Raw genomic sequence first — 14,300 nt, forward strand, 5'->3', positions numbered from 1 at the left:
GAGCTAATAGCCCAAGTGCAAAAATACAAAATCTGTAATACTCTGCACTGCACAATTCAAACGAAATAGCCGTAACGCAGCTGCGCTCCTGCCCTGCGATGCAGCCGAAGCCTGGTGTGAGGCAGCAGAAATTCTGGGGTGAAAACTACATAACTACACAACATAAGGAGACATAATGCACTCCAAATATTCAGGAGGGAAGTGAAATAAATGATACTGTACAGATATAATCTGTATCTAGTAGATATTTAATGAGAAATAAGAAGAGTGTGAATAAAAAAAAAACAGACGCCTATCACAGACTTCTTGAGCCTTGAGCCCGAACGGCCCGAGGAAAGGGGTGAGAAATATATTTTTTTCGGGCCCGGGGTCAGTGGAAAATTTTGCTGTGGATTAATTCGTCTTTTTTTTTTAAACGAATATTAGAATATTCGCTACCAATTACTGCCGAATATCCTGAGCTCAAAACCGCTATTCGGGCCAGCCCTAAAATAGATCTATGGATGGAGAAGGGGGAGGCGGACAAGCTCCTCCTTCAAAAAGTCTGCTCGGAAAAAGACAGGTTAGCTGTACAATGACGAATTATACAGGCAGCATATGTTCACTTGTTATGCTGTATTTATGGTTTATGTAGAGGTTGTATGTAGGCTGTATGGTTTGAAGAATAAAGATTTGTTACCAATAAATTTGTGGTGTTTTTTTTTTTTTTTTTTTGGGGGGGGGGGGGGTTGTTTTGGGGTCTCGCGGTTAACCGCAATATCGCGGTGATGCGTTAGTTTTTTACCGCGGTTATAAAAATTCAATACCGCCCCAGCCCTAGTGTGCACTCTATGAAAGTGGAGCTACATTACGAATACAGGACTCAATAAGAGAAATATCCGTACTTTCTCAGAGGTTTAAGTTTCTCGCGTTGGGAAATCCCACATTCGAGTCCATCCTTTCAAGTGATCTCTGCTCAGGCTCAGGCATTCAGTGTAAGCTGTGTATCAGTGGCCAGCCATGCAGGCTTTCTCGCAGCTCAGCATGCTTAATCAAACAGTAATTACTAACAAAAGCAAGCCAGGGTAGGCACCAGAGGGAGAGAGTGCCAGCACTCAGCCACAATCACGCACATCTTTAATTGCCATCATTTGATATGCCACAACATTTGACTGCTCACAATGGGGTACATATGCAAGCACTTTCTCATCAGCACTTAACTTTCAGGACTTTCTGTCCCATTTCAAAATTTCCCAAAACACTGATAATAAAAAGGAAACTTCTCATTGTCCTTTTCAGCAAATAAAAGAAATGAGACTGGAATCCTGGAGAGTAACTTTTAAGCAATTAAATTCCTTGTTAGAAACTGTTCCTAAAAAGCAGTTATGTCTTTAAAATAAATGTAAATAGGTAAATACATATTTGTTCTTCTTTTAAAACAAAAAGCAATGGTAAAACTACAACTTAAAAAGATTAAAACATTATATTTTTTAATCAATATTTCTAAATATTGATACCAAATTTAAAATTGAATCACATAAGTTCAGTAAGCAGATCATTCATGCAGGCACATCAACAATTTACATTTACCTTAGTAGTGCTATTCTAATCTAGAATTTGTTTCAACAGTGCTGTTCTACTCATACACTTACCTCAGTAGTGCCATTCTAATCAAGAATTTATTTCAGTAGTGCTGTTCTACTCATACATTTACCTCAGTAGTGCTATTCTAATTAATAATTTGTTTCAACAGTGCTGTTCTACTCATACATTTACCTTAGTAGTCCTATTCTAATCCAGAATTTGTTTCAGCAGTGCTGTTCTTCTTATACATTCACCTCAGCAGTGCTGCTTGAGTCAGCAAGTCTAGTAGTAGTAAACAAACAAATGCTAAGCATAATTTAAGCTCAGCTAATGTTACTATCCTGTACTTGCCCTGTACAGCTAGCATCTTTCCAGTCCAAAACAGACAGTTGAAGAGTGAAGAGGAAGAAAACTGAGTGAACTGATACAGAGCATAACAAGTGATGCAGAACATTTTATTTAGTTTAAATTATGCAAGTAAAAGCAGAAAAATGAACTTACACCTGAAATTTGTTGGCCTTCCATGACTTTAAGTGATTCCAAGGAGGGGAAAAGGAGGGTGGAATGGGAGTCCGTCACCATTTTAACAAATCTTTAAAATGTTAGAGAATACTGCAATATGACTTATAATAAATTATATATTTTTTCTATCTGTGTAAACATCAAAAAATCATGTTTTGCCATATTTGGTTTGATGCATTAAGAGTTCAACATCCTTGTGTCTGAAATAAATTTGGTAACATGAAAAAAAAAACCCAGCCCTTTATCAGATTTTCGAGATTCTACAAGTCAGTTATGCAAAATGCCATGTCATAATTAATATTTTCTGTAAACATACATAACACTTTTTGGAATATGAATGAATGAATGATATAAACTGTCTTTGGTAGATATGTTAAGGAAAATCAGAAATGCACAAATCTTCTCTTATATCAAGCAGCAAACAGCAAGCGAGTTTATTATAATTTGCCTTACATGACGCTGCATGTCCTGCAATGAGACCATTGTGCATGTTCAGATTGTGCAGATTGGCGATGTTTAAAACAATATATTTCCACTGCCTCGAGTCACTGCAGTACTGCCAAAACCAGGAGGGCAGAGTTTAGTGGTGATGTAGTACGGCATGAAGTCATCAAATGAAATCGTGCCAAATGGAGCCAGCTAAGTTCACTTGGCAAATCACACAATTTATAGCAGAACATTTCTATTTCCAGCTATCGGTATTGATTTTTTTCTTCTGTAGTAGCCAATGTTATGTTTTACAGTGGGTGGTGCATTTCACTCAACACTGTACCAGTAAATCATCTAAAATAAACTTTGTGGAGTAGCTGTCTGTGGTGCCACATAGATGTACGAGATACAGTTGTGGTCAAAAGTTTACATACACTTGTAAAAAAACATAATGTTATGGCTGTCTTGAGTTTTCAATAAGTTCTACAACTCTTATTTTTCTGTGATAGAGTGATCGGAACACATACATGTTTGTCACAAAAAACAGTCATAAAATTTGGTTCTTTCATAAATTTATTATGGGTCTGCTGAAAATGTCACCAAATCTGCTGGGTCAAAAATATACATACAGCAACATTAGTATTTGGTTACATTTCCCTTGGCCATTTTCACGGCAACTAGGCGCTTTTGGTAGCCATCCACAAGCTCCTGGCAAGCTTCAGGTCGAATGTTTGACCACTCTTCTTGACAGAATTGGTGCAGTTCAGCTAAATGTGATGGTTTTCTTGCATGAACCCGTTTCTTTAGCACTGTCCACATGTTCTCAATGGGGTTTAAGTCAGGACTTTGGGAAGGCCATTCTAAAACCTTAATTCTAGCCTGGTTTAGCCATTCCTTTACCACTTTTGATGTGTGTTTTGGGTCATTGTCTTGTTGGAACACCCAACTGCGCCCAAGACCCAACCTTCGGGCTGATGGTTTTAAGTTTTCCTGCAGAATTTGGAGGTAATCCTCCTTCTTCATTATCCCATTTACTTTCTGCAAAGAACCAGTTCCACTGGCAGCAAAACATCCCCAGAGCATAATACTACCACCACCATGCTTGACAGTAGGCATGGTGTTCCTGGGATTAAAGGCCTCACCTTTTCTCCTCCAAACATATTGCTGGGTGTTGTGGCCAAACAGCTCAATTTTTGTTTCGTCTGACCAGAGAACTTTCCTCCAGAAGGTTTTATCTTTGTCCATGTGATCAGCAGCAAACTTCAGCCGAGTCTTAATGTGCCTTTTCTGGAGCAAGGGCTTCTTTCTTGCACGGCAGCCTCTCAGTCCATGGCGATGTAAAACACGCTTGACTGTGGAGACTGACACCTGTGTTCCATCAGCTTCCAAATCCTTGCAGACCTGCTTCTTGGTGATTCTTGGTTGACTCTTGACCATCCTGACCAATCTCCTCTCGGCAGCATGTGATAGCTTGCGTTTTCTTCCTGATCGTGGCAGTGACAACTGTTCCATGCACTTTATACTTGCGTATAATTGTCTGCACAGTTGCTCTTGGGACCTGTAGCTGCTTTGAAATGGCTCCAAGTGACTTCACTGACTTGTTCAAGTCAATAATTTGCTTTTTCAGATCCACACTGAGTTCCTTTGACTTTCCCATTGTAGCTTTTGTAGCTGAGTCTAATCACTGGGTCAAATGAGCCCTATTTAAATGGGCTCATGAGAAGTCAACAGCTGTAGTCAATCAGAATCACTTACAAGAAGTGAAGAGGCCATGACATGAAGCTAATTTGATTGACACAACTCGCTACATCACCAAAATTGACAAATTTTGTTGCTGTATGTATATTTTTGACCCAGCAGATTTGGTGACATTTTCAGCAGACCCATAATAAATTTATGAAAGAACCAAATTTTATGACTGTTTTTTGTGACAAACATGTATGTGTTCCGATCACTCTATCACAGAAAAATAAGAGTTGTAGAACTTATTGAAAACTCAAGACAGCCATAACATTATGTTTTTTTACAAGTGTATGTAAACTTTTGACCACAACTGTATACCAGATCAACATAACAAAAAATCTATTTTCCTTCTCATAAACACTGAGACGAGTCGACAAATGAGATACACCATTTCAAATATTTATAACTTAATCAGTGTTACCTCTAGGGCTACTGTTACTCCAATTATTTTGGCAGTGATTTACATATTTCACTTTTCCTTTACTGAAATACTATAAGGTTATGTTTCCACTCTGCTTAGTAAAAAAAGCTGAATGTAATCTGGAATGGGGCTGCTTACTATTCATTTAAAAAAAATAGGCACTAAAAATCTAAATTGTAATTGAGAATCACTTATATATATTTGCAGAATATGAAGATTAATTTTCTTTTAAAATATCGCTCAGCCCTAGTTACCACAAACAAAAGAAGGGTAAATCTGAAGAGGAACCGCTGAGGACGAACCTAATCTTATTTTTCCACATTTAATTAATAAGGACTATTATTATTATTATTATTATTATTATTATTATTATTATTATTATTATTATTATTATTTTAGTAGTAGTAGTATTGTATATGAATTGCATAACATTATGCAATTCATATAAACCACAGCTGTTTCATATATAATAAAATTGTAATAATTATGAATAATGAATATCTGAAATTCACTGTCCAATAATCCAAATCTTTTTACATTGACATCAAGTAATAAGGATCTTTTTTTATATAAAATTGCCATTGTGTATATATATGCATTATAAATTCAAACATATCAGTGGACATTTTTCAGTAAACCACCTAAATCTAGATTTTCTTAGTTTTATATACAGTCTTATACTCTAACATTTGGGCACAGAGGCCACACTGGTAATTTTTATTTAGTTTCTGCATATATAAAAGACATTGTAATTATGTACTACTGCTGCATGATGATTTCAGGGACAAAAACAGATAATGCAGTTTTTTTGTAATATTAAAAAATATTAAATAAATATTTAAAATACAGGATTTTTTGCCACATTTTGTCAATGAGGAAACATGTATTTGTTTGTCAATCATGCAGCATTACTATGATAACAACGCACATAATATGCTGAGGGTAATCTCCATTCCACCTCTGTTGGCCATATATCTGCTTTAACCAGTCCTTACTCTATTTTCTGTTTACTCTTCTAAATTATGTAAGAAAAAAACATTTGAATTTAATAACATTAAACAGATATTGATATTCTCTAAAAACGTGGTTAAATAATGTATATATTCCACAACTCATCTTCATGTGCTTTCACAACAATATTATATAATGTTGAGTTAGGGATTATTCTCAAAACTTGTGTTAATGTTTTTAAAACTCATGCTCTAAACATGTTTAACTGGAATGTATATTAAATATATACAGCTCTGGAAAAAAAAAAATAAGAGACCACTTAAAAATTGAGTTTCCTTGATATTACCAAATTGAAAACCTCAACAAAAAAAAAATTTGCACCAGAAGTGGCATAAAGTTATCCAAAAGCAGTGTGTAAGACTGGTGGAGGAGAACATGGCAAGATGCATGAAAACTGTGATTAAAAACCAGGGTTATCCCACCAAATACTGATTTCTGAACTCTTAAAACTTTATAAATATGAAATTGTTTTCTTTGCATTATTTGAGGTGTGAAAGCTCTGCATATTTTTGTTATTTCAGCCATTTCTCATTTTCTGCAAATAAATGCCCTAAATGACAATATTGTTTATTTGGAATTTGGGCGAAATGTAGACTGTAGCTTATAGAATAAAACAAATATGTTCATTTTACTCAAACATATACCTATAAATAGCAAAATCAGAGAAACGGATTCAGAATCTGGCGCGCTCTCTTAATTTTTTTTTCCAGAGCTGTTTATAAAAAGATTTAAAGTATTATACTCCCATGCAAAGCATTAAATTACCTATTCATTATATGAGAGAAGCTCCGTCTCAGCTCTACAGGAATGAAAGCTCTGCGGCAAACACTAAAAGGACAGCCTTTCCCAACCAGACGAAGCCGCTACTGTCTGTCTAGTCTTGCTTTTTCTTTTCATTCCATTCTTTTTAGGGGGCCCTTGATCGGCTTTACACTAGAGCGGCCCCAAACTTGAAGTGAGAGCCTTTACTAGACAGGGCTTGCTTGAGAGCTGAGACACAACCCAGAAAACAGTCTGTATCCAACTAAACACTTACTTCAGTGTAGAAACACAAGTATTCTTCGCTAATATTTATTTATATATATACACGTTTCGGAGAGAATTTCATTATATTCATCTACACAAGCCAGTGGCAGTTTCTAGATATCCCGGTTTACACTTTTAAGACACAAGCCAAAGACAAAATCAGTGAGACCATATAAAAATAGTACATTACTCTAGGGCACAATCTCAAAATTGCATGCCTCTTTGAATCATTATGGACTGTGTGTAGGGCTGGACAAATAAATATTGTAAAATAAATTATTTTAATAAATGTGAAATTAATGTTAAACAATTCTAATTGGTCAACAATTCTGTTTTTTTTTTTTCTGAAGTCCGTAAGGTACAGCTTCTATATTTTTTGTTCATATTCATTGAGTTTTAAGAGTTCAGAAATCAATATTTGGTGAAATAACCCTGCTTTTTAATCACAGTTTTCATGCATCTTGACATGTTCTCCTCCACCAGTCTTACACACTGCTTTTGGATAACTTTATGCCACTCCGGGTGCAAAAATATAAGCAGTTCAGCTTCAGGTTTAATGGATTGTGATTATTCATCTTCCTCCTGATTATATTCCAGAGGTTTTCAAATTGGTAAAATCAAAGAAACTCGTCATTTTAAGTGGTATCTTATTTTTTTTCCAGAGCTGCATATTAAGTGATATCAATTTTGGCCAAATCGTTTAGCCCTTTAGTCAGAGTGGCCTATTTTAATCAACTGTTTACTATTATGTTCTAAATTTTATAAACAAATTAACAGGTGTAGCAGTTTCAGGTGAAGCCACAAAACAGTGATGTGCCAGTACATGCTGCTGGCAAATGAACAAAGTAGGCTGCTGCCGTACTGAAAACAGGCAAGGAATTTATTCACCTTGTTAGTTAGTGTTAGTGGTTAGGTAAAAATATTATAAGACAGTTTATTTTAGTTTTTGTAATAAACTTTTTTGTACATTTATTGTGTTTTACTGGGCAGTCTTTAACGATGGAACTTTTAAAAAGTTGGTCCAGGATAGGGCAGGGCAATATGACCTCAAATTATTTAAATAATTATTTAACAATGATATTAATGAATGATGAACACAGCATTTTTTGGTACATGATGTTCCAGCTGCTCAGCTGGCTTGGTGTTTTTATTTATCCTCTATGTTGCTTCCATGTTGCACATTGCACGAGGCAGATTTACGCAAATAACCTTGCAGTAGTATTTTTTTAAGTAGACATTACATTAACCCGCATTCTTTAACGATTTAAATAATAGTACAGTAGAATGAACAAGCTTTGGCTTGGCTCTGTCATTGGCCCAGGCATTGGCCCAGAATTCCCACAACAGTGCATCTCTACTTTCTGATAAAGCAGAGTTTAAGTACCTTAAAAATTATGTATACCAACAGTGCAAAGCCCACAGCATCAGCAGAACACTTAACTGACTGTTCATTCAGTATGCACCGTATTTTTCGCACTATAACCCTGCGTTCACACTGGAACGCAACGAGTCGCTTGTGTCGCCCAGCGTTTGTCGCTTGTGGGCGTGTCAAGCTCAACGCCCGCGTGTATCATGGTCCAGCCTCCGACAAGAAAAAAGGCACAAAAAAGGAATCGCTCTGCCACTTTATTCTACAGCTATAACTCCCAAACATGCTAGACTCTTGGGCGTTTCTGTGATTTAACTGCGCTGGAAACGCAGCCGTTCCCACAGACTGATGTGGGTCCACCCCGTTCAACAGAAAGAACCGGGAAAGAAACTAGAAATTCAGAGAGCAGGAGCTTGAGGACGTCGGCCCGCCTTGTTTGTGATTGGTCCAAAGAAAAGCTAGGAGCCAATCGGGTTAGAATGTCGCTTCACCACGTCATAATTCATTTGCATAAAGTTGAGAAAAATTCATCTCTGTGTCGCTTGTCGCTCTGTCGCTTTGTCGCCTCTCGCGTGTCGCGGCGAAAAATCGCGCCCTGCCATGGGAAATGAATGGTCGCCTGTCGCTTTGTCGCTTTCCAGTGTGAACGCAGGGTTAGGCGCACTTAAAATCTCTGAATTGTCCCAAAAATTGTCACTGTGCTCTTATAATCCAGTGCGCTTTAAGTGTGAATTTAAAGCATTAAAGTAAAGCAGTAAAGCCACTCTGCCCAAATGCAGCGTTATAAAGGGATTTCAGTTTAGCCGCGGGGCTGGAGTAGCATTAGCCGCTAAGCGCTAGTTTTTTGTCATTCAAAGGTGAGTATCATCTGTAGCCTGCTTCTAACCCCGGCTAGCTCTGCTGGAGCACCATTAGCATTAGCTGCTAATCGTGCTAAGTGCTAGCTGTTAGCCGCTAATGCTACAACCTTAGTGGGGGAGAAATTTTGGAACATTGCACACTGACTTTAAAAGAAAGTGTTTTTATTACAGTTTTATTTACAGTTTTGTTTACTTATCTAAGCTTAGCTTTACTCAACTGGTGTGCCTTTTATGTGAAAAGAAAATAGACCAGAAAATAGACGTTTATTGATAGTGCACCTTATAGTGCAAAAAATACGGAACTGAAATGTAAGAGAAGTCTTTCAAAAAAAAAAAAAAAAAAGAAAAAAAAAATTAGTGTCATGCCTCACAAATGTTTGCAACTGAATGAAATCAATCTCAAAGCAATGCTCCAACCTCTAGTTTAAAACATTCCACAGAAGCAGAGTTTGCCACAAACAGACCTTTAAATGCTTTAAAACAATATAAGATTAACAATATGAGTTTAAAAAAATATCACTGAATTGTTTGGCAATGCAGCAGCAGCAGATCATCATCAAACTAAAAGACATTTCACTGATCTCTTACCAGCTTCTCGTCCACTGTGATGAGCTGGGACCCTTGCTCTTGTTTCTGAGCCAGACATCCTGACGTGCTAACTGACCTGCAAGACAGGAGGGTTGTGGGGGATTATTAGACTGACAAGTCAAAAAAGAAACATATCACAGGAGGTTAAGTAAACAAAAGACACCACAATGCATTGTCTTAGAGAATGGGGTGCATCAAGGGAAGAGGGGGAAGAGCACGCAGATCCATTAGTTCTGTCTGCTGATTTCCTGGCATGCTCCCATCAGCCAGTTAGCAACAGACAGCACTTTATGTTGGCCCACCGACCCACAGTCACCGCGGGAGCACTCGGGGCGAGAGCTGCGCAAGAGCTCCGAGCAGGGCTTACAGCAGCCAGTTTGTCACGAACAGAAGATAATGCCTCAGGGTCCGGCCAGGGAAACTCTCAATGACCTTTTTCGCATCTCCACTGGCAACAGAGCGCATGTGGCGAAACACGCAATTTTACTCAGCCAAATGACCTTAATAGAAAAAAGGGATTGGCCATGCACAGATATAATATTTTGTTTTACGAAAGATTTGTGAAAGGTAAAAAACACATTTTTTTCATTGCATCCAATTGCTAAAACAGCAAGACTTAACTTATGAAGGCAGTGCCTTTCCCATGACCTGTTGTCTTGTGTCAGCGAGTAATTGAGCTCAGAAAAATGGCAAAAAAAAAAAAAAAAAATCACTTGTTTCCTATTAAATTTAGATCCTTTTCAAATCTGATAGCAACTACTCAGCACATTTGTATTGCTTTCTTTTTTTCTTGATATAAAGAAAAGGTGTGATAAAAGAAGAACGAAAGTTAATTTAAAGTCTGTTCAGAGCCTACTAAATGAATGAAACCCTTAATTCTTCTATTTGGTTTACAGCCTTCTGTCAAATATTATCTGTCATATTTTTCTTAGTTTTGGCAACAAAAAAACATAACATTAAACAACTTCATTTAAATAACAGTGAGAGATGGAGGTAATATGTAATTTAATAAGTGTGACTTAAGCACATTTATTATGGTTAATAGCTGCCCTAAATGAGATTTTTACTTATTTACGTATTAGTAAAGGCAATATGTAGGGCTGGGAAATTAATTTAATTAATTAGATTAGTAGAATTACTGTTTTAATGCAATTTTTTACATCTTTACATATAGAAGCTGTCAGAGGGACCCTTAGCCTAATAGATAGACATTTGCTTTTGTCACAAACCCGTAAAAAACACAACAGTGTGTACATTACTTTTCTTAGCACCATCATGATGAAGCAGAGGTGATTAAAACTATCAATAATCATTTTAAAAAATGGTCTGAAAAAAGTTCCCAAAGGAAAAACCTTGAAAAATAGCGGTATGATTTTTTTTTCTCCCCAAAAATAAAATTCAAGCCATAACGGTTTAAACAAAATGTAAAGGAAACAACAAATGCACATTACTTTAAATGGTAAGAACTAAAAATAAAAATCTGAATCAAGAAATCACTAATATATTTGAAGAATATTGAGGTTTTTTTTTTTCTTTTTAAACAATACCCCTTGCTATAGACTATAAATATTGCATAGTTGTTTAGTTTTGTTATTCAGTTTTATTAGTCTGCATTTCTAATCTGCAAGTCCATAAAGCAAGCTATGAATGCTCTACAATTTGTGGCTGTTAAAATAGTAAAATGTTAAGTGCTTTTCGTATTTTCCAGCAAAATTTTCATATTTAGGTTAGGATTAAGTTAGGAATAAATTAGGATTAAGGTTTCTGGTTGGTTTTGCTGCTTCACTGCATGATAAAATATCCTCTTAAACCACTGCACATTTTTTAAGTGACAATTTAAAGAGGAAAATTTCAACCCTTATTTGAAAACTTTGCAGTGCAGCATCCTCTAATGACTGGAAACATCTTATTCGCTGGTAAAAATATATCTCACTACCTATGCAGAGCCTGGGATTCATACATTAGTATGTTAGATATGCAATGCCATGCCTCCTTTCTTCTGTGAAAATTTAAATAGAGATGAATTGTATGGGCAAATAAGTTATTTAATACGTGTTTTTAAAATGACAACTGTATTCAAACAGCTAAATCTAATATTTAGGTTTAAGTGAGTAAAAGAGAGATTCTAGTTACTTAATTGTAAAAAAAAAAAAAGGTATGGCAGATTTAAGAATGTAAATTTTCAGTTTTGTCACAGTCATGCAAAAACCTTGTATCTCAACTGTTGTCTTTAATTTTTACACAGTTTGAATCTGGCAGTTGTTCTCTAAATTGAATGAAAATGTCATGATTTATGGACCAAAATACGACAAAACTTCTATATAAATATTTTTTGTATAGTGCATACTAGGGGTGGGCAATATTATATCGTATACAATATATCATGACACAGAAATATCATGATATTAAAAATCCATATCGTGATAATATAGATGTTCTGTCTTAAAAGTAGTCTATTATTAACTGTGAAGTTTTAAGTGTATTTATTTTATAATTGTTTTAGTTTGCAGTTTATATGCATGCACTAAATATTCTGCAATATTATTTGCTGCATTGTATTATTTTATGCTATATTATTTATTTTGCCACATTGATTATGCTGTTATACTCTTATACTATATTCCTGAAATTAATTATTTTTCATTTTTCCTATATCGCCAAGTATATCGTTATCGCAAAAATACCCTGAAATATCGTGATATTATTTTAGAGCCATATTGCCCACCCCTAGTGCATACTGTTACTAAGACCTGGGGGCTTTTTAATAGCCATTTTTATACAGCCATAACAACTGTTGTGTTTTTTCTGTAAAAAAAAAAAAAAAAAAGCTTGAAATAATTACTTAGGCTATTATTTAAGGAAGGTGTCGATAAGTACGTAACTTAAACATGCTGGAAGCAGAAAAGGCAGCTAATGCTCTTTTTTACACCTTTGTAAACATAGTAGTTAGCTAGGTTAGCTAACCTAAAACTAGCTTGCTGTTTATGTTTCTATCACAGTCGAAAAAACTGAACACTGGAACTGTTATTATCACAGTGAAGTTTATTCCCCACGAGCAGGACTATAACAGACCGCTGTGAGTAATTTAAATTATATTAATAAAGTGTAATAAAGCGGTTCAGGGATTAATAACCCTGAAGTCTGACCTAGGCTAGGCTAGTTAACCCTCAGCCGGTTAGCTACAGTAGCTAACGCTAGCTCCCAGCCCCAATAAACCCCCGCGACCGCAGAGCTGAGCGGGTAAAACAGAAAACAGCGGGTGTAGAGTGTTAAACAGAGCCTGCGGGTTTACCTGAAGCAGCTCCGCGGGGTCTGTGTGATTAAACTGCGGACAGAAACTCGACTCAGAGCCAGCAGTGACATTGAGGAGGCCATATTCACACAGCACCGGACACAGTACGGCGACTAGCGAGGTCCAAAACGCGAACGCGACTCTTACCAGTCACAGTGAGTACAATAACCAGAGCCTCTTATCAGTATCAGTGATTACCGTTATAGACAATTATCATTATCTATATATTGTTATTATCAATAAATATAATTATCAATAAATATATTTATAAACAAATGTCATTATCAATAAATATCATTTTCAATAAATATCACTATCAATGAATATCCTTATAGACAAATGTCATTATCAATATATATCAGTATCAGTTCATACGTTATAGACAAATATTATTATCAATATATATCAGTATCAGTGATTACCATTATAGATGATTATGATATTAATACAAATCAGTATCAGTTAAAACCGTTATAGACAATTATCATTATTAATATATATCAGTATCAGTGATTACCGCTATAGATGATTATGATATCAATACAAATCAGTATCAGTTATTACCGTTATAGACAATTATCATTATTAATATATATCAGTATCAGTGATTACCGTTATAGACAATTATCATTATTAATATATATCAGTATCAGTGATTACCGCTATAGACGATTATGATACCAATACAAATCAGAATCAGTTATTACCATTATAGACAATTATCATTATTAATATATATCAGTATCAGTGATTACCGTTATAGACAATTATCATTATTAATATATATCAGTATCAGTGATTACCGTTATAGACAATTATCATTATTAATATATATCAGTATCAGTGATTACCGTTATAGACAATTATCATTATTAATATATATCAGTATCAGTGATTACCGTTGTAGACAATTATCATTATTAATATATATCAGTATCAGTGATTACCGTTATAGACAATTATCATTATCAATATATCATTATCAATAAAAATAATAATAAACAAATATCCCTATAGACAAATATCATATCAATAAATATCATCATCAATAAATATCATTTTAAATGTATATCCTTATAGACAAATATCATTATCAATACATATCAGAATCAGTTATTACCATTATAGACAAATATCATGTAAATACATATCATTATAAACAAATCTTCTTATAAACAAATCTTCTTATAAATAAATATAGCAATAAATATTTTTATCAACAAATATCATTTTAAACAAATATCATTATAGATAAATGTCATTATCAATAAATGTTTTTGTACCTTGCAATCATACACTTACATGTGTATTGAGTTGAAGAGGGATCGATGTTTTACTTTATATGGCTAATAATCTAACTTTGATATATATGATACATATTTAAATATATACAAAATATTATGTTACTAATACTTAATACCTTACAAAACACTGATATTTGAGCAGATTTGTATATACAGCAATTCGTAATAATAA

At 35.0% G+C, this 14,300-nt stretch overlaps 1 protein-coding gene across 1 annotated transcript in view; it reads right to left on the reverse strand.

Moving 5' to 3' along the window:
- Positions 1–13,000, reverse strand: part of ndufs4 (NADH:ubiquinone oxidoreductase subunit S4) — a 34,924-nt gene extending 21,924 nt beyond the window's left edge. Inside the window, exons 1-2 of the mRNA XM_007250484.4 lie at positions 12,825–13,000; positions 9,533–9,608 (exon numbers count right to left, since the gene is read on the reverse strand). Coding sequence (XP_007250546.2) covers positions 9,533–9,608; positions 12,825–12,907 — 159 coding nt within the window. The 5' untranslated portion in view covers positions 12,908–13,000. The remainder of the gene's footprint in view (positions 1–9,532; positions 9,609–12,824) is intronic.
- Between the last annotated feature and the right edge of the window lie 1,300 nt (positions 13,001–14,300).

The sequence above is a fragment of the Astyanax mexicanus genome, chromosome 22 (assembly GCF_023375975.1).
Source record: "Astyanax mexicanus isolate ESR-SI-001 chromosome 22, AstMex3_surface, whole genome shotgun sequence".
Lineage (NCBI taxonomy): Eukaryota > Metazoa > Chordata > Actinopteri > Characiformes > Acestrorhamphidae > Astyanax > Astyanax mexicanus.